We start from the raw sequence: 20,710 nt of genomic DNA on the forward strand, positions 1-20,710 counted from the left end.
GCATTTTCAATATGCCAAAATTAAGTGTTTTATATGCACTATCTCATGAGTCGTCACCTCAGTGCTATGGAGTAGGTTGTATTATTATCCCCATTTTACTTATAAGGCAACGAGGCACAGAGAGACTGGGTAGTGAGTCTTTGGCTCCATAGCTAGTAAAATGACAGATCTGGGACAGGAACTCTGACGAGTTTGCTCCAGGACCTAATATTGTCTAATATGCCTTGGGTGGATGCTTAAACTTTTCCCCAGCAATGGACACGTAAGGTGTGTCCAGGGTTTTGCTGGTATAAACACAGCTGTAGTGGATATCCTTGTGTGCATTTCCTCTAGCACATGCAAGTGTTTCTCAACAGAGAAATAAAATAGCCAAGTCATGAGGTTTGTGCAATTATTAACTTTAGAAGATCCTGTGAAACTCCCTTCTAAAGTGGCTGTACTAATGTACTAAGCTACGCTTCTCATACCCTTTAATTTTTTTTTAAGGTTCAGCCTGGGGCACATCCTGGGAACCAGAAGAGATCCATTTAAAGTTAAAAGAAAATCACTTAAAAATATTTATTTATTTTTGAGAGAGTGAGAGAGACAGAACATGAGTGGGAGAGGGTCAGAGAGAGGTAGACACAGAATCAGAATCAGGCTCTAGGCTCTGAGCTGTCAGTACAGTGCCTGACACAGGGTTCAAACTCACAGACTGAGAGATCATGACCTGAGCCGAAGTCAGACACTCAACCAACTGAGCCACCCAGGCACCCCGAAAATCACTTTTTAAGGCACCCAGATTGGTCATTCTAAAAGACATTCATGATTTGGGTTCTTAAATATTTCTTGATTTGGAATGTCAGCTTTTATATAACAACTGGACTGGGCAGTATATATTGGGGAGCAGGGAAGTGGACAGAAGAGTCTATAGCAAAAAAGAAAAAAGATGAAGGATAAAAGGAATTAGTTCCTGTCTTAAAAAATCCAGCCATTAGTAGTAGTAGTAGTAGTAGTAGTAGTAGTAGTAGTAGTAGTGATAGAATGAATAAAAGAAGCTAAAAGGCTAGAAGCAAATCTCTGGAGAATCTGGATATTAGAAGTAGTAGCAATAGTGTAGTAGAATATAACTTTTCTTGAGCATAGTCTATGTGTGCAAATCCTTTATATTTCATTGACATTCTCACAACCATATGAAGTGGGTATAGCTATTCCAGCTTCACAGGTGAAGAGGCTGAGGCTCAGAGTGGTATAGTAATTGGTCCAGGGTCACACAGAGAGTAAGAGGAGAGGTTGGTGTTTATCTCTATGACCTTGCCTATCAAGCCTTCTTGTCATGGGCAGTGTAGCCCCTTCTCAGTAACTGACATGGTGAATGCCCACGGCTTGCTGTCTTACAGGCCATCGGCTTCTTCGCCAGTGACGTAAACTACCTGTTTGAAGGAGTGTACTATGGCCCTCTGGTCTGTCTCATCTGCTCATTGCTGATTGTCTGCACTGTCACCTCCTACCTCGTTATTGGACCCACTGCGCTCTCCGCCACCATTTTCTACCTCCTGATTTTACCGGTGGAGGTAACGTCTTTCTTTGCCACTCATTTGATGTTGGATGTCCCCCAGAATTCTCAGGGCTCTGGAAGCTGGGGTACTCCTGAGGGGAAGTATTGACTCTTATTTACTGTTCATTCCATTGTGGTTAAGTTTCAGCTTCAATTTCTGCCTTAAACTGTTCTCTGGCCACAAGGTTGGCCAAAAAAATAAGAGGGGAATATGATGTGCCAAGTCCATCTTGTAGGCTTCTGGGAGGATTTGTTCCTTTTCTTCTACTAGAATATGGTAATGGACTAGCCCGGAGAACATTTAATGTCTGTCTGAGCACAGTATAATGGGGGAAGGGAAGTAAATTTGCTGACAAGGATTCAAGTGAAATATAATTGGGCAAAACCGGAAATGACTCTTGTATTATGTGCACTCTGAATTATTGAAATCAAACGTTTTCCTCCCTCCACATAGGAATTCTGATGAAAAGGTGATTGTAACTGTTGGTGGGTTTAGGGTTTCCAAAGGCAAAGGAGTAATATTTGTTTAGTTAGCCACAGCCTGGCTTGGGACATAGGAGAGAAACAACCCCAGAATGTGTGAGGCAGGTGCTCTAAGGCATGATGGAGAGGTTTCCATTGGAAAATCTTCAGCAAGTCCCTGGAATTTATAGAGTCACAATGGATTCAAACAGTGCAGAATCAAACTCGGGTATTCAATCCACATCTAGATTTTACCTTTGGACATACTCCTGGTTGCTCTGCTTCTGCTGGGCTGAACTCTCTTGCCCTTGTCAAAGAAGTTCTTACTGCATTCTGACTGCAGGTGTTCCTGAACAGAAAGATAGTCAGATTACACAATCATACATCTGAGGTCAGCGACAAGCGCATTCGTGTGACCAATGAAGTTCTCGCCGGCATCAAGCTGATTAAAATGTATGCATGGGAGAAACCATTAGAAAAAATAATTAAAGGTACAGAAAATCTGTTTTTCTGCTCAGAGCCTCAGAATGTCATGGTGGGCCAAGCCTCTCACTTTTTGGGGAGTTCTTTCATGCTCTGGGGGTTGTTCAAAGCTCTTTGGAGAATGTTGTTACGGTTAATTCCAGTGCATTGGGTTTTTAATCTCTTAGACCTCAGAAAGAAGGAAAGGAAACTATTGGAGAAGTCTGGGGTCATCCAGAGCCTGACCACTGCATCCTTGTTTATAGCCCCTACTGTGGCTACAACGGTGATGTTCCTCATCCACACAGGTTTACAAAGGAAACTCACAATTTCACTAGTAAGTACTTGGGGTGCTTTATTTTCCTCCCATACCAATGGGGAATTTTCTTGGTTGTCCTTTCCTAGACCACAACCTTTAAAGATCTGAAGGTTTTGCAAATGGATAATTGGTGTTGATTTTGACCTTCCAGATTTTTAGGATGCTCAAACTTTCTTCCATCTCAATCTGTCTGAGAAACTGACATCCCTTCAGTAGCAACTGTGAGAGGGAGAGATGACAAAGTCATCTGGAATGTAGGGGAGGTGGAAGGTGCTGTAAAAACCCTGATGATTCTGCTTACATGCCTTGAGAATCCTAAATTAAGGAGTTTCTTCAAATCCAAAGTGGAACCCTGAAAATATTCTTTAAAAAGAAAGCTAAAGCTTATTCTGCCTTGTCTTTGTGGTCTGATTCTGGCCCAGAGAAGTAGCAGCTGCCATTTAGGACTGGAATCCCAGTTCTCTGAAAAGTCAGGGTGCTGCTTTGGGAGAGGTGGGAATCCAGATGGGGCTTGGGGCAGGGCACTGCACCAAAAACAAGATGGGGAGCATTGGGAGTCTGCAGCCAAGGGCTCATTTGTGCTTCAGATAGCAGGCCCCTCTACTTGTCCCACACACAGCAGAGGAGCACCCTTGAAGGTCTGAGGGTGGATGCAGGGGCTTTTACAAGGAAAACTCTCAGCAGGAGTTTAGGGCCACACTGCACTCACACAGTGAAGGATGAAGAAAGGAGTAGATAGGGGGTATGGGTTGGAAGGTTCCCAAGGTACCAGGGGTCACATTATGGGATTTTAAAAAATGTTTTTTATTTATTTTTGAGGGACAGAGAGAGACAGCATGAGCAGGGGAGGGTCAGAGAGAGAGGGAGACCCAGAATCCAAAGCAGGCTCCAGGTTCTGAGCTAGCTGTCAGCACAGAGCCCGAGGTGGGGCTCAAGCCCACAATTGTGAGATCATGACCTGAGCTGAAGCCAGACGCTAAACTGACTGAGGCGTCCAGGCGCCCCAAGGGAGATTTTGAATATTAGAAAGGAATACAGTATCTAAGGCAAGAAGAATAAATATGATTGTAACAGCAATAATATTATCAAGCCTGTTGACAGTAGACAAACTCACATGCACTTTCTCAGTGTTTCCTCAACTTTGTTCCTGTACCCACTTCATGATTTTGGTACGATGCCAATGGGAACACTAAGCTCATCAGGAGAGGGGACCTGGCCAAAGTTGCGAATCACCCAGTGCCGAGCTACACAGAAGCCAGGCCTACAGACATGGAGATGTTAGGCCGAGTGCTCCTTCCCCACTTTTTCCAGTCTCCCCAAAATACTGGCTTGGTCCCTGCCAGTGAAGTACCTGCCTGTCAGAAGCTGTAGGGTCTGGCTCTGTGGCTTCTAGCTCAGGGAGGAGGGCCTTAGGGAGTAGAGAAAGCAGGACAGGGATGTGATGCTCACCACCTACTCCCCTCTTCCTACAGGCCTTCACTGTGGTGGCCACAGTGACTCCCATGCGGCTCTCAGTGTTCTTTGTGCCCTTTGCTGTAAAAGGCCTCACAAATTCCAGGTCTGCAGGAGAGAGGTTCAAGGTGAGTGGTCAGAGGACTGTTTGCATGGCTCTCCGCTTGGGTGCTCATTTATCTTCAGTCACCATGATGTTCCTCCTGAGCATGCCCCAAGGCCAAGGCAGAGTCTAGGGTCAGTGGAGAGGGATTGGCTAACTCGGTGACTTCCTGTACCGAGGCTGCTGTGGGGGCTGGGGAGACTGATAAATCAGGCCCTGGGGAGACCTTAGGATAGTATATACAAATCAGGTCTCAGTCAAGAGGTCTACAGACCCTGTCCAGTTTTACATAGGGTTACCCTGATGATTTTGCTTAAAAAGAATTGTATTTGTTGCTTGCATTTAAAAACTGGAAATTTTATATAAAAATGAGATTTTTGGATCCCCCTGAATAATCAGAAGATCTAGGAACACTAGGCTCACATTTTCCTGTGGCCACAAATTCCTGAGCTGAAGTGATAGCTGCCCTATTGCGATGAGGCATTCAGATAGTTTGCCACAGCCTCCACTGTGTCCTATTGTACCTCCAACACTGGGGCTATTTTTCCTATCATTTGTCATCTTAGCAATGGTCTACATGACTTCTTTACATAGCTGGTATTAAAAAACCCTAATCTAAACTAATTTTTAAAAGCTATTTTATGGTCATCTCATTTATTTTATTTTATTTTTTAATTGTGAGAGAGGGAGGAGAAAAAGAGAAAGAGAGAGAGAGAGAGAGAGAGAGAGAGAGAGAGAGAGAGAGAATCCCAAGTAGGCTCTGCACTGTCAGCACAGAGCCCCACATGGGGCCCAAACCCATGAACTGTGAGATCATGACCTGAGCTGCAATCAAGAGTGATACTCAACTGGCTGAGCCACCCGGCACCCCTAGTCATCTCAATTAAATGCATGTAGTTCCCAGCCTATATCATTCACTCACTCATTTATTCATTTATTCAAAAAAGTTGTTATTGAACCCTTACCACATGCCAAGTACTGAGACTGAGAATACTACAGTTAGCATGACCGACAGGGTCCCTGCTCTCAGGGAGTTACAATCTGGTATTAGACACAGACAACTAGTATGTGGGTTAATGGTCAAAGAAGAGAACATCATGAAGAGCTATGATGCCAGGGAAACAGTGCGATGTTCTAGATAGAATGTGGGGGAGGGCTGGGACAACTTTGGGTAGGCCAGGCCCAGGAAGGCCCCTCTGCTAAGGTGCGTTTTGCTCTGAGTAATGATGACTCAACTTCAGGAACAGCAAGTACAAAAGCTCGGAGGCTGGAATGAACTTGGTTGTCTGAGTAAAGACAGTTCTTTACTTATCAACAGCTCCAGGAGCTCCACCCCCACCCCCAGCACTCTGATTTCTCTGTTGCTGATCCGGCCCCCCTGCTGCCTTCTCCCACTGGTCCACTGACTACTAGTCTCTCCCATCCTCCTCTTTGTGCCCATTTTCACCTGCAGGGCGGGCAGAGAAGAGGAAGCTACAGGGGGGTAGGGATGTTCATGGAAGGAATGCTAGGAGAGACAGCTCAGAGGTCAGAGTGCTTTGGGCTAGGGATGGAGAGAGGTGCAGAAAGGGTGAGGGTCAGGGAAAAGGTCTTGAATGCTGTGCTGCCCCTCCTGGAGACATTTAGGGGCTGCCCCTTGCATGGGCACTAGCTCTCCGGGTCCCCTCACTCATTAAGGTGTCTTCAACTCCTTCTTCAGTCACTGAAGTTTTCAGTGCCATGCAGGCCTTTACTTGGAGACCCCCAGGCTGGAATGGAGAGGAATGATCCCTTCCTCCTCCCTTTGTGCCCCCTGGTGCAATACCCCACCTCCCAGCCTGCTGTGCCCTTTGGGTTTTGAACTCTCGGGGCACCAGCCTCCGAGGGCAGGGAGAAGACAGCTGTGAGCCCTCAGGGAGGACCCCTTCTTGCAGGTGGCCACAGGTAGGAGGTGAGCAGGCTGCTGCAACTGTGGAGGCCTGTATCATAGGGCTCTAGAGAAGGTGCCCCAGTGCACACTGTGGTAGGGGTCTCCAGACCATGTTTCCTCTGTGCTGTTTGTTAAACAAAAAACAAGAACAACTGAAAAGCACTGAATGGCATGAACAAAATTAAAGACTGAGAATATACTTAGAGCACTTGGGGGTAAGAGGACCCTCTGTTTCTGTTCCCTATAAACCACTTCATTATTTAGCATTTGGTCATATCCAGATGTGTGGTTGTCATACTGACCCATTAAGTCGGTATATCACTCAAAATTTATTTAATAAAATTACAATATATGTGATAATAATTTTTTGTAAGCAAGGGAATGAAACCACAAAACTCGGGACAGTGGTTACCCAGTGGGGAAAGCATAGAGGGTTTGTCCACACCAAGCAGAGGAATGAGATGAAGAATAACCCCACGGAGAGGTAAAAGTTATGGATTTTGGGTTCAGTGGTGGGCTCGTGAATAATCATTAAGTTATTAAAAATACCTAAACAAGTAAGTGCTCAGCTAACTAACAAAGAGTTGCATGCAGTTCCCAATGATGACTGTGTGCCTTAACTCAAGTGTATAGTTAATCCACTTCAATATTCAATAAGGTTCAATCATAAAAAGAGACCACCTTTTTTTTTGTTGTTGAGAAAATAGTTTTTGTTTGTCTTTTTAAGATACTCATTGTAAAAGATTCAGACACTACAAAAAGGTATAGAGAATAAAAATTGCCCAACCTCCACTATCTAGAGAAAACACCATTGTCCAAAATGTTAAGATATATCTTTCTAGATCTCTTTCTAAGCAAATCTCCTCCAGGGAGACATGTGTGGATATGATTTGACTGCAGTGAGATTATACTTCCCACCCACCTCTTTTAATGCTAGAACCCCGGTAGTTCAACTATTACATTTCACAGTCCGGGAGATGGAGACACAGAGAGAAGTAATGTATGACCCCGAACACTTTCCCACAGTGTGCTACGTGGGCAGACCTTTTTACTTTTAATAGTTATAAATGAGATTTAATTAGAAAACTGGCACCTCTATATATATGATGACTCAGCAGCTCTTCTTACTTGGGCAAAATGAAACAGGAAAGAACAGCACTGGCAGCTTGCAGGATTGAAAGAGTGGCCTTGTGTTCTGAAATTTGGAAAACCTGATCCAGAACTCTCACAAGTAGGACCCGGCTTCCTTTAACTGGTGGTGGTTCTTTAAACTTCTACTGTTTATTAGAAGTTTAGAAACCAGACCAACAGGCAGGCCAGCAAAATGGACACACATTCCTATCAGACTAAAGAACTGAATTCATCCTTCCTCTTTTCTTTCGTCTGTACAGAAATTTTTCCTCCAGAAGAGCCCTGTTTTATATGTCCAGGCACTGAAAGATCCCAGCAAAGCAGTGGTTTTGGAGGGTGCCACCTTGTCATGGCGAGAGACCTGCCCTGGGATTGTCAACGGAGCCTTGGAGCTGGAGAGGAACGGGCACGCTCCTGAGGGGGTGACCAGGACTCAGCCACCTCTAGGAGCCCTCAGGCCAGAGGACACAAGGGCCAGCCTATCCCCAGAGTTGCACAAGTTAAACCTGGTGATGTCAAAGGTAGCTGCATTGAGGCTACACAGGCAGGCCCGCTGCCAGACTTTCAGAGCCTGAGGCCCAAGCTTCCTGGCACTCCACTGTTTCCTTGGCTAAAAACTGCCATCTCTAAATCTCTTTTTTAAATACCAGTTGTTCATGGAGAGTAAGCACGGGAAGTCTTTCATGCTTTAATGGGAGCCAGCTGATCCTCTACGATTTGTTTTGTAATAACAAGATCCAGAATAGTATGCTGGGAGAGAAGGGGAAAGAGATTAATAATTTATTAAGTCACTAGTATGTGCTGAGAACTACCCTACACATTTCCATTTGGTTGTTCTGTGAACTCACCTTATCTGGCTTCTTCTCTAACATTTGCAAGGGCTAGCGTCCTTTCTTGTCCAAATTTCACCTCTGCACTTTCCTCCTGGAAGTGAAATAGGTGAGGCCCTGCCCACATCTCTGACCTCTTCTCTCACTCATTCCTTCCACAGAAGCCACACTAACCCTCTCATAGCCCTTTGGAAGCCAACCTTGTTCCCGTCTCAGGACCTTCGCAACTGCTGTTCCACAGCTTGGAACTGCCAGATTTTCCTGTGTTTGGCTCCTTCTTGTCATTCAGGTCTCAGTTACAATGGCAACTGCTTTAAGAAGCCTATGCTGGCCAATTCATCTCCAATTTGCTTTGGTCACAGCAGCAAATTTCATTTTACTTAAATCATATATCTTCATCTGATATTATTTGTTTGTTTGCCTGTTTATTTATTTCATGGTTTATCTCCTTCCCCTACCCTCATCAGAATGCAGAATGAGAGTTCTTTTCCTCATTACTGGGTACCTAGGAGAAACTCAAATACCATTTAGTGGATGAATGAATGAATGAGTAGAAGTATACATGAATTCTGTGAGGCTGACTTCTCTGTGCCCATTTCATATGTGAAGAAACTGAGGTACAGAGAGCCTAAGTGACTTGCCCAATATCATAGTGCAAAAAGGTGCAGATCGGGAATTTGCGTTTCTTGCCTGACAGGACCACCTATCCATGAATTCCTCTCTGTCATTTGCATGTGACTTCCTTCCTTTGAGAGTGTGACATCCTACCCTCTTCTTGAGCTTTGCTAGTCTTCGGGCTTGGGGGTGGGTGTGGTTATTTTCTTTTCTATTTTGTGTTCAAACAACAGACCCACCCTGGGTGAGTAGGAGGGTTGTACTGTCCCAATGTTCCTCCTTGGCTTTGCAGGGGACCATGTTGGGGGTCTGCGGCAACACTGGAAGTGGCAAGAGCAGCCTTTTGTCAGCCATCCTGGGGGAGGTAAGTGACTTGTGACTGAGCCCATCCCCAGGCAGTCCAGGGACTCCCCAGCTTGAGTTCCCCCAGCCCTCCACACCATCACTTTCTTGCTTGATGGGGTCTGAGCCAGTATAATTTTTATAAACTGAGAGCAGTTGAGCACACACTGGTGGGGAGGTGTGTTATAAATGTGCCTCCTTCTCACCCTCTAGCCCGAGTGCTGCCTCTGAGCTCACCTGGAGGTCTGCCCTCACCAGTTCTCTGTGCTTCCCCCTCTCTGTTTGTAATCTATCAATCAGCTCTCGGGGTGATGATACAGGGTGTGTCAAAGTTTAGCATGATAATAAAAATCATTTCATGAAGCCAAACTGAGTGGGACAGGTGTCCTTTGTGAGCCGGCATCAGGAGAGCAATGTGGAGGGAAGGAGGAGGAGGAGGAGGGAAGGGGGGAGCAGGGGAGAGGAGGCCCTCCTGCGTGGGATGGGACAGGGTGGTCTTACACTCCAGCCGTGGAGTTTACAAGCCTGCTGGGTGTCCCTGCCCTTGAACCCTCCAAGTCCAGTCTGTGGCTATTCTTGAGGTCTGCTCAGTGTGCAGCCAGGCGGACATGTGGCTCAGCCCACTCTGCTTCCAATTTCCAAAAAGCCCCACCTGTTGCTCTAAAACAATTGAGGTCACGCTGCGCACCTTTCATTAACCAACACCTTAAAACAGCCATGGCAGCAGGTGTGTATTTATGGCCACCTCCCCAAGAGGGCTCTCTCCAGCACGTCTCCACTCAGCCCCAGCCCCACCCAGCCCCCTACTTTCTTTGCCCTCCCTCCCATGCTGTTGGGAGAACTTGCAGATTCTTCCTTTATCTAGCTCTTCCATCAGCTCCTTTTCCCCACTGTTATAGACAAACTCATCACCTCCTTGGAATGGGGTCATATTGTCCATGGAACTCTCTCCCAACAGCTCATCTCTCCATGTTCCACATGTGATGGCCATGCCCCAACTTCTTGGCAATGGGGACGATAAGATTCTACTTAAATAAAAAAATTGTAAAAGTAGTTTGGATAGTATTTCATGCCAGGCCCTGTGCTAAGAGCTTTCCATTTTCTCCTTCAACTTGGAAACAACCCCATGAGGAAGACTCAGCCATTATGGTCAGTTTATGGGTGAGCAAATAAGGTTCAGAGTGGTGACTGGCCCAAGGTCACACCACAGGTGAGGGAGGAGCCAGGCTCGAAACCCAGGTCTGCCTGAGGTCAGAGCTTTGCTTTCCACCATGGCAACGTTTTCTGTTAGCCTCCATCCAAGGCCACCTTTCTGTGTGGCCAGGGGTTTGTCAGTTTTCTCTTGAAATGAACCTGTCACTTTCCATCTAATAAAGGGAGACAGAAAGATAGCATTTTAAAGTTTTGTTCTTATAAATTAAAGCTTGGCTCCAATTCAGAAGTGGGAAGCATGGCATCATAAAGAGAAAGGACACAGATGATAATGTCCTAGGCTGGGGTGGTAGGGACCGGGGTTATGGTCTTTTTTATTTTAAGTTTATGTATTTATTTTGAGAGAGAGAAAACTTGTGCACAACTGGTGGAGAGCAGGAAGAGAGGGAGAGAAAGAATCCCATGCAGACTCAATGCTATCAGTGCAGAGCCTGACTCAGGTCTTTATCCCATGAACTATAAGCTCATGACCTGAGCTGAGACCAAGAGTCAGACAATTAGTTGACTGAGCTACTCAGGCACCCCGCCTTCTTAAAGGGGGGCTTTTAAATTTACCAAAAAGAGAAGCAGAAAGACACTAAACACCCACATACCTACCACCTAGATTCAACAGTCGATAGTGTTCGCATTTTTTGCCACATCTATGTAGAAACACATTTTATAGAACTATTTTAAATTACAGAGATTATGAGACTTTTCCAATTTAATTCTTTATCGTGATGTCCCCCCCAAAAGAACTTTTTCCTATCTATGCAGGATGACATTATCACATCTAATGACATCAGAAATAATTCTGTTGATATCCAGGATTGGTCAGAGATGACCTGGAACATTCCATCTCACCATGAAGAACATGCAGGCACCACTTGCTAGAGAATGGGGCTGTAGAAATAAGAGACAGAAAAAGTATGAGGCATCTTTAAGGCAGACTTTGGATTTTGTCCCAGCAGGAACTGGTCTGGGTTAGCTCTGCTTCTGCCCCATGTTCCCAGGACCTTCCCCCAGACTCACTGGTGAGCCTGGCAGGATCATGTTAAAAATCCCATTTACACTGGAGACCCCCCAGAGTCCCAGGGGGCAGTGGGGCGCTGGGCACGGTGGCTACTGAGCCAGACAGGGTCCTCAGTTCCACCCTATCCTGAGGCTGGACTCCCTCTGCTGCAGATGCACTTGCTGGAAGGCTCAGTAGGGGTGCATGGAAGCCTGGCTTATGTCCCCCAGCAGGCCTGGATTGTCGGGGCTAGCGTCAGAGAGAACATCCTCATGGGATGCCAGTACGACAAGGCCCGGTAAGCTTCTGGGAGAGCCCAGGAGGGACACAGGTGCATGGGGCTGGTTGGGGAGGGATCCCCAGCTGTGAATAGTAATATGACAACTGCTAACACTTGCTGTGTGTGTGTGCTCACTTCTATGCATCAACATATTTCCTCATCACTGTGAAAGAAAGATATTATCATATCCATTTTCTAGATGAGTCAGCTGAGGCCCCAAGAGGTTAAATGATTTGCCTAAAATCACAGACCTTAGAGGATGAGATAGAACCAGGATTTGAACCCAGTTGCTGTCAGAAATTCCATGCTTACCTGTTATACTATAGGAGTCAAAATAACCCTCTCCCTCCAACAACGGCACTTTAAAACTTCATTTGTATTAATGAATTCTCCACCTCTAAGTCAAAAGGTAAAGCAAATGGGGTGATGAGGTTGTGGGATGTAAAAGAAACCAGCGAGCCACCCAGTACCACCCTTGCCCTCTGTGGCCTCTCTCCCCCAGGTCTGGGGTTGACCTGCTTCCGACATGCACTTGGCAGTTAGGAGTGAAGTCTATTTACAAAAACAGCCCTGAATGCTACAGCTCTGCTTCCAACTCTGGGGATCCTGGCCTCTTCTGACCATTTGCTTGATTTTACAATCTTCCCCCAGTAGCAGTGCTGAGGGGCATGGATGTACGAATTGGTCATTTCTATCCGGCTGTCCTGTGTGCTCCTCAGTGTCAAGTCCAACACCAGCTCATGAGCACCATGCTGGCCCAACCCGCATCTTTCCTGCTTCTCTTCCCAAGTTGTCCGATTTGGTTTAATGGCATCAATGAACTGTGTACCCCAGCAAGCCTGATGCCTTCTCCTCTGATACCTCACATCTCACTTTTCACCCACATTGGACAACTTCATCCCCTAAATATCTCTTGTATTTCTCTCTTCTTCTCCATCTCATTGCCAGTTCTTGCCTGTAATATCTTGCTTAAACTGTCCCCGCTGCCCCTGCCCCTGGCTCCCTCTCTCCAGTATTCTCCTGCTGTGTTCCACCTTGGGTCCTCATCTTGTCATTGCTCTGTTTTCAGACTGATACAGCTCATAGGGCAGTTTTCAAGTATCTGATCCAAAATAAATATGTGCCAATTCTTAGACTCAGCACTCCTAGGTGTTTAATGTGTAGGTGATATCACCCATGAGCACAAAGGTCCATGTACCAGAATGCTCACATTACACATTGTCCGTAGTAGTAAAAGACTAGAGGGCTACTGGTTAATTTATGGTGCCGCCGTATGACGAAATCCTATGGTGCTGTTAAAACAACACAAACCCATATATGCTGCACACAGACATACATATGACCACGTTATTTCTGAATGAGTATGTAAAAAACTATACTAGTGGCTATTTCCGACGAAAGAAACTGAGAGTCAAAGATGGAAGAGACGTGCTTTTCATGGTATCTTTTGTTGTTAATATTGTTCTGTTCAAATACTTACTAAGTGCATGTATCAGATTAAAAGAAATGAAAGGAAGAAGGAAATGCAAAAGCCTCACATGCTTTACTGTTAAATGCAGGGTCAAGTCCAAATTTCTTAACACGAGTGAGAGACCTTTCCCTTTCTGACTTGGAAAGGCTGCAGGGCCTGTGGCTGGGCCACCTGTCCCTCCAGCTCTCTGTCCTTTGCAGGTACCTCCAGGTGCTCCATTGCTGCTCCCTGAATCGGGACCTGGAGATTCTGCCCTTTGGAGACATGACAGAGGTGAGTGGGAGGCAAGCACCTCTGCCTCTGCTGTGATGGTGGCTTCGTAATGGCCTGGGGTTCTCAGGCTGCCTCCCTGGGGAGGTAGAGGAGGGATTCCAGCTCTTCCTTCCCAAAGCAGCTCATGGCCCTGCAGCGACTGCCTCAAAGCCTTCCCCACCCAGGGAGGGAATTGGGGTTCATCTTACAGTGAGAGCGGGCAATGAGCCTATCTTATCCCAGCAGGAGGGGGAGCTGGCCTCAAACTCCTCCTTTGGAGCAAAAGCAGTGGAACCCTGTTAAGACAAGAAACCTCCCATCCACCCCCCTTTCCTCCTCTCAGCCCCCTCCCCCCTGCCCCTCTGGCCAGCTCTTCCAGTGGGAGTAACAACCATGGCTTCCCAACAGCAAAATGATTCATATTTTCTTGACAACTCACCATCTTTCACATCTGTACCCATTTTTAATCTACATAAGACCTTTATAAGATAAAAGCACTATTGTTGTCTTGGTTTTATGATCTATTAATAGCTCAGTCTGCTGAGCACTTACCAGATGCAAAATTGTGGCAACTTGAATGCATTGTCTTAGGTGAGCCTCAGATAACTCTTGGAAGTCAGTGCCTTTATTATTCCTTCTTTTAAAGATGGATACCATTTATCTTGTCAACCCTTGAGAGTAGAGAGCTCAGTTGTCTTATTCAGGGCTATCTCTTCAGTAGGAAGAACAAGGTCTGGTCTGTAGAATGGCATCAATAAGAGTATGGACCTCGTCAAGCTTGAGGAGTAGATGAGTTGATACATACAAAGTGCCATGAACAGTGCCTGGCTAGAGCAGGTGTTGGCTTATCATCACAGCACAGTAGGCACTTAGTAAACATTTGTTGAGTGAGGACTCAATACAAAACTAAGCCTTTGACTGGGCCAAGCTGCCTGTCCCAAGGCACATGGTAGTGAACCAGAGGCAGAGCAGTGACAAGAGGTCGGTCACCCTGCTGCTCTTTAAACTCTGCTTCTTTTCTACAGAGTTCCACAGGAGTTCATGGTAGAACAGGGACAGGGACTTAGCTCCTGGCATCCTTGTCTGCAGAGATGACTGAGGGACTGGCCAGCCAGGAAGTGCCTGGCATGCCAGTCTGCAAGGGGACCCAAAAGGTGCTGTCCAGTAACTCTGGTTGCCTGTTACTGTTAGTAACTCCTGACATAAGGTGTATAAGGTGCTCCCTCCCATGACGACAACAACCAGGCCCCCCTCTAGCCATCGGGGCTCTGTCCTGTTGACCAGCTGTGCACCATGCAGTCTTAGAGAGGGCTGATGCTGCTGCAAATCAACAGTTGCTGTCAACAGAGATTTAGAACCCAAATGAGACCTAAAGAGGTGCTCTTCCTTAGGAACCATTTGTTTTATTAAATAGTTAAGGATTTAAAATGCCACCTGAGAAGTTGACGGGTTTAGAAACATTGTATCTCATTTTGAGTTATAAAATTTTTATTAACTGAAAAATCAGTTTCTTCATTCCCTACTAAGCAAATTTTGAAAAATTTTTTTCAAAAAATACCAGGGGTCCCAAATCACAAGTGTTCAGGAGCATGCACTGAGGAGGTTCAGTTTGTCACATGTGCCTACCTGGCTAAATTTGAGCACACCTGGCTGGGATCATCCCCTGGACACAGTGGTTTTGGTTGTCTATTCGCAGATTGGGGAGCGGGGCCTCAACCTCTCTGGGGGGCAGAAGCAGAGGATCAGCCTGGCCCGCGCCGTCTACTCGGACCGTGAGCTCTACCTGCTGGACGACCCCCTGTCTGCCGTGGACACCCACGTGGGGAAGCACATCTTTGAAGAATGCATTAAAAAGATGCTTAGGGGGAAGACCATCATTCTGGTGACCCACCAGCTGCAGGTGACCACCCTTTCAGGGCTCTGGCCGTAATTGATGACTAATGTAGATCTCCACATTTCTTTGTTTGTTTGAGAGAGAGAGAGCGCAAGCAGGAGAGAGGCAAAGAGCGGGGGAGACAAAGGATCTAAAGTGGGCTCTGTGCTGACACCACCGAGCCTGATGAGGGGCTCGAACTCAACCATGAGATCATACCTGAATTGAAGTCAGATGCTTAACCAACTGAGCCATCCAGGTGCTCCAGTCCTCACGTTTCTGCCATCGATTCTGCCATTGATTCAGTATCAGACTCACAGCAGCTACCCCTTCCTCTCAGACTAGACCTCAAAGCTTGAGGAGCATTGTAAAAAACTTGTATCTCTTCTGCTTTCCCCATGGACAGGGTAGGCTGGTAAATAGTTTCTGTGGCTAGTAAAAATTAAAACTAAATTTTAAGTTCTCCTTCAAGATTTGATGGATCAACTACTGCTTTTGTAGTTCCAAAGAAATCTTTCAGAGAAGAATTCCCCAAGTCTCATGTTCTTGGATGAAGTGCAGTGACCATGCTGGATGCTGCCTCTCATAATGCATTTGGCCTAGATGTTCCCATACTTGGTTCTGGCCTCAAGGCATAATTATTATTTCTCCCTCTCTTTCTATTTTGACCTATTTTTTAGAGCAAAATATTGAAGGCATAAGAACAGTTTATAAAATAATCTAATGAAAACCCATGTGTCTACCACCCAGAAGACACAATTAAACAGAGATCCTCTCTCTGACTGCATTCTGTCTCCTGCCTCCTATTCCCCTCACTTTGCTGTTTGTCCTCCCTGTGCAGGTCTCCACACTCCTACAACCCATGTAAGCATCTCTAGACATGATAAAGTGTCCTTGTGGATATTTTAAAGCTTATATAATTGATATTTTACTTTCTGCATCCTTCAGTAATTTGCATGTTTCACCCAACATTATACTTTTGAGATGTCCCATGTTGACACACGCAGCTTTTTAAAATTCTCACTGGTGTATGGGTGCCTGGGTGGCTCAGTCGGCTGAGAGTCTGACTTCGGCTTAGGTCATGATCTTACGGTTCATGGGTTCGAGCCCTGACAGCACAGAGCCCAGAGCCTGCTTCGCATTCTGTGTCTCCCTCTCTCTCTGACCCTCCCCTGCTCATGCGCTCTCTCTCTGTCTCTCAAAAATAAATAAAAAACATTAAAAAATGAAAAAAAATTCTCACTGGTATAGATTCCAATATCTGGATACACCAGAATTTATTTCTCTGGGATGGACATCTAGGTTGTTTCTCATTTTTCGTTTTTTACAAAAGAAATGCTTTGGCATATGTCCTTTCAAATGCTTCTTTATGTATGTTTGTGAGTTTATTGGGGGTAGAGTTTTAGCTGTCCAATTGTTGGTTCATTATTCTTAAATATTTAATTTTACTAGATGTTATCAAGTGGTCTTCCCCAGTATTTGGACTAGTCTACACCCTCCCTACCTTGTATGGGATTCTCTATACCTGCAGTCATCACCAATGCTTACACTTATGCAATGTTTTAAGATTTTTGCCAACCTGAGAGTATAAAATCATATTTCCCTGTGACTTAAATTTATATTTTCCTTATGAGTGGTGAAGTTAGATATCTTTTTGTATGCTTACCAAAGACCATATTTCTTCTGACTCCAGTATTTAGCATTTTGTGACCAGATCATTTTGCTAGAAGATGGGAAAATCTGTGAAAAAGGAATTCACAGTGAATTAATACAGAAAGAGGGACGGTATGCCCAACTCATCCAGAGCATGCAAGGAGAAGCCACACAGGTGATTCCCACCCCACCCCACCCTCCCTGTCCATGTAGCAGAGCGCTTCCTGCCCCCTGCATTCATGATATGTGCTTTCTTTTCAGGACGATCTGCAGGACACTGCAAAGATGGCAGAAGACCCTCAGGTGCAAGAACAAGCTCAGACCGCCTCCCAGGAAGAGCCTGTCTGTGAAAATGCTGGTAATGGTGCTGGGCAACAGGGCAAGAACACCTGTGAGCCTGCCTGGGTCCTCTAGTGGACCTCGCATTTCTTCCTGGACCCCAGGCAGAATAGCCATGTCCCCCCCCCCGCCCCCCGGCCAGGATCCCAGACACCACATGATCCCAGTAGTTGAGGGCAGTGCGGTGTGGACTGTGCTGGTCAGGAGGCCTGAAGATCTAGGAAGTAAGTATTGTGGGAGGCAGAGCTGAGGGTGTGCAGAGGCAGAAACAGGGTGTGGGTAGCTTTGGCTTGGAGTGGCATCACTTTAACTGTAAGGCATTTAGACTTTCATTCATTACATAGTTGTTGAAAGCAAGTGTTGAAAACAAAGGTATTAGAAATCAGAACTGAGGGGTGCCTGGGTAGCTCAGTCTTGATTTTGGCTCAGGTCGATGATCTCACAGTTTGTGAGTTCAAGCCCCATGTCAGGCTCCATGATGACAGTGCGGAGCCTGCTTGGAATTCTCTCTCTCTCCCTCTCTCTCTGCCTCTCCCTTGTCCATGCATGCTCTCAGAGCAAATAAACTTTTAAAAAACTCAGAAATGAATTGAGCCCAGTCCTGGATATCCAGAAGCTCATGGCCTTGCTCTTTTCTGAGACAGGGCAGTAGGGCAGAAAGACAGTTCTCAATTTGAATTCCAGCTCTACCTCTTACAAAGTTGTGTGACCTTGGCCAAGCAACATAACCTTTCTGAACCCTCATTTACAAAAATGAAGGTAACTAGTGCTTCCTTTGTAGTGTTGTAGTGGAGAGAAGATGAGGTCAGAAGTAGGGAGGCCCCAGGATGGTGCTTGGCACATTAGAGGCTCTTATCACCAAAAGTGTCTTCAGCAGTGAAGATCAGAAACTGATTTAGGCAGAAAAATAATTGGAAAATCACAAAATGAAAAGTTGAAGAACCACACCTTAGTAATTTTGGGGCATTAGTGGCAGGAACAGGTGCAGAATCTTTTTGAAGAAAACCTACTCTAAATGTTTTCCATCCTAGTGTGATTTCTCTCAAGATTCAAATCCCAGGAAGAGAGCCCTTTCCCCAGGGGAAGTTAGGGTGTTATTAAAAGAAGGGAGAGTGTCAGGCAGAAACAACAGACACCCCCCCACCCCCCCAAGGTGCTGCTTCCTTTCGTTGCTACGTCATCAGCAGGCTCTACTTCTGGGAACTGGTCTCTCTGCTCTGCTCTAGGAAAAGAGTCTAGGACAGCTGTGTTTTGAGGACTTCTCAGAAAAATATTGCAGCAAAGCATCTTAGCAACCATCTATAGGCTTGTCAGTTGTCAGATGAAGAAGCAGAGAAATTAAATGATTGTATTGTAATGACCATTCTGGAACCCAGTTTTCTGGTTCCAGATCCTTGCTTTCTTCATTCTCTCCTGCTGCCTCTCCCAGCCCATCAAGATCTTGGGAATTCCAGGCCTCCCAGGGTTTTTGAATGGCTGGGGTTGAAACTGCTTTGCAGGCTCTGGAATCCAGGTTACAGTTACCTTTGGCAGAGTCTTCCAAGGAAAACATGCTGGTTAGAATCAGACTTGGATGGGGCACTGCAGCTGGAAGATGAGGACTCTGGAAAAGGGTGGAAGCCAGGGGCAGAAGATTTCATTAAAATCTTCTTGACCTTGGAAGGCCATGCAAGTGGTTGAAACGTGCATCATTTCCTTGTTCTCTTACTCTGACCCAGTGCTGGAAAATCAGCTAACCAGGAAGGAGAAGATGGAAGAAGGGTCCCTGAGGTGGAGTATCTGCCACCACTACATCCGGGCAACTGGAGGTACGGTCCGTCAGCTGCCATGCCAGGCCCGGGGCTCTCTCTCTGAGTGGCCCTGCCCCTGATGCTGGGTCAGACTCGAATGTGTGCAGTCATGCAAAGTAGAGAGGCACAGAGGGGTCATGCCGTTCATGGGTTTGACCTGCAACATTCCAATCTCAGCCACACTCAACTGTAGTAACTCTACCGCCATAGTCAGTGCTGGAAGTTAGGTTTCATGTTGCGTTAAAATGTACTTGAGTTTTATGTTAATAAGGTATGGTAAGACAGGCAGACATGGAAATTATTGTCACGAAGGGAGAAGTTTATATTCACAGGACCCTAGAAACAGGAGACATGGCATGCTCTGCAGGGCCACATTTTTAGGAAGCAGAGGGAAGGCCCTGTGGCTTTATTAGTTTTTTTTTTTGTGGGAAGGAGTGGGTGCAGCAGGGTGGGTATGCTGAGCAAGTTTAGGATTATATAATTTGAATAGTTTGAGGGGGCCCTGGGCTGTAGGAATGGTTCCTAGTTATCTGGAACCTGGTCCTGGGGTGATTGAGGGCAGGAATATTGGCTTGGTGTGTGAGATTGATGAAGAAGGTGGTTGGAGGGTGGCTGTGGGTTGGTAAATCCCAGAGGTGATCACAGGGAGTTGCTTGCCATTTCTAGGAATTAGCCCTGGGAAGAACAATCTCCACAGGATCAAGGCCCCAGCTGTCACAGCACCAAAAATGGAGAAAATAAGAAAATGTAGTTCATACAGTACTCCTTGGGTGGTTTTCAAACTTTAGGAGCTGACACACTAGTGGGTTGTGAAATCAACTGAGTGGATTTTAAGTAGCACTGAAAGAAATCAAATAGAAGAAAATAGAAATGTCTGCTTCCATTTCATACAGTGACATTGGTGAAGCATTTATTTTGGTATGCATTCAAATACATTTCTGATGGTGGATGGCAGCTAGAATTGTCAAAGCTATTGCCTTATTAAAGTGTATACATTACCAAATTCATATAAATATAACTGTGCAATGTTATAAACACAAAACCTAGTATATGATACTGTACTTTTTAAGTAATTTAAGATATTTGTGAGAGTAACTGGGACTCCATGCCAACCTTTTACCTTTGATTCAATTTGGAACCTAACCACGTGTAAGGTGTATCTTCTTTCTGTCTGTCTAAAGGAGGAAGAGGTAGGATGTGCAGAGGTCACCACTCCTACGCCTTCTACCATGGGCACCCCTGCAGGGCATAACATAGTGCTTAGCCAGAGAGGGACCAGCAAATGCCTGTGAATGCATAAATGGATCCAGCAACCAATTGATCTGTATTTACAAAGTACCTTTTATGGGCCATGCACTGTGCCAAGCTCCAGAGGAGAGGGGGCATAAAGGTATCCAAGAGCCAGTCATGGAATCTAGCTGGAGAATTATTGCATCTGCATTCCCCAGGTAGTAAGAGAGACTCCATGGCCAGGCACAGTCTCAGATGTTATCAAAGAAGGCGTGGCCCTTGAGTGGAGCTTAAGGCAGGGTTGCATTCAAGAGAAGAAATATGGGGGAAGGATGCCTGGCTGGCTCGGTCGGTAGAACATGTGACTCTTGATCTCGGGGTTTAAGTTCAAGCTCCACGCTGGGTGTAGAGATTACTTAAAAGTTAAACACTCAAATATGGGCATGGGGCACAGACT

At 45.8% G+C, this 20,710-nt stretch overlaps 1 protein-coding gene across 3 annotated transcripts in view; it reads left to right on the forward strand.

The window, feature by feature from the left end:
* Window positions 1–20,710, forward strand: part of ABCC11 (ATP binding cassette subfamily C member 11) — a 61,844-nt gene that overhangs the window by 14,895 nt on the left and 26,239 nt on the right. For 2 of the 3 annotated variants that reach the window (XM_029925262.1, XM_029925264.1), the window contains exons 6-17: window positions 1,380–1,553; window positions 2,343–2,490; window positions 2,650–2,798; window positions 4,253–4,360; window positions 7,636–7,896; window positions 9,113–9,184; window positions 11,539–11,663; window positions 13,317–13,389; window positions 15,065–15,268; window positions 16,935–17,069; window positions 17,156–17,252; window positions 18,952–19,041. In XM_029925262.1, the coding sequence (XP_029781122.1) occupies window positions 1,380–1,553; window positions 2,343–2,490; window positions 2,650–2,798; window positions 4,253–4,360; window positions 7,636–7,896; window positions 9,113–9,184; window positions 11,539–11,663; window positions 13,317–13,389; window positions 15,065–15,268; window positions 16,935–17,069; window positions 17,156–17,252; window positions 18,952–19,041 (1,636 nt within the window). Of the gene's footprint in view, window positions 1–1,379; window positions 1,554–2,342; window positions 2,491–2,649; window positions 2,799–4,252; window positions 4,361–7,635; window positions 7,897–9,112; window positions 9,185–11,538; window positions 11,664–13,316; window positions 13,390–15,064; window positions 15,269–16,934; window positions 17,070–17,155; window positions 17,259–18,951; window positions 19,042–20,710 lie in introns of all 3 variants that reach the window. The other variant, XM_029925263.1, reaches the window with a different exon arrangement.

Source organism: Suricata suricatta, chromosome 16 (genome assembly GCF_006229205.1).
Source record: "Suricata suricatta isolate VVHF042 chromosome 16, meerkat_22Aug2017_6uvM2_HiC, whole genome shotgun sequence".
Taxonomy (NCBI): Eukaryota; Metazoa; Chordata; class Mammalia; order Carnivora; family Herpestidae; genus Suricata; species Suricata suricatta.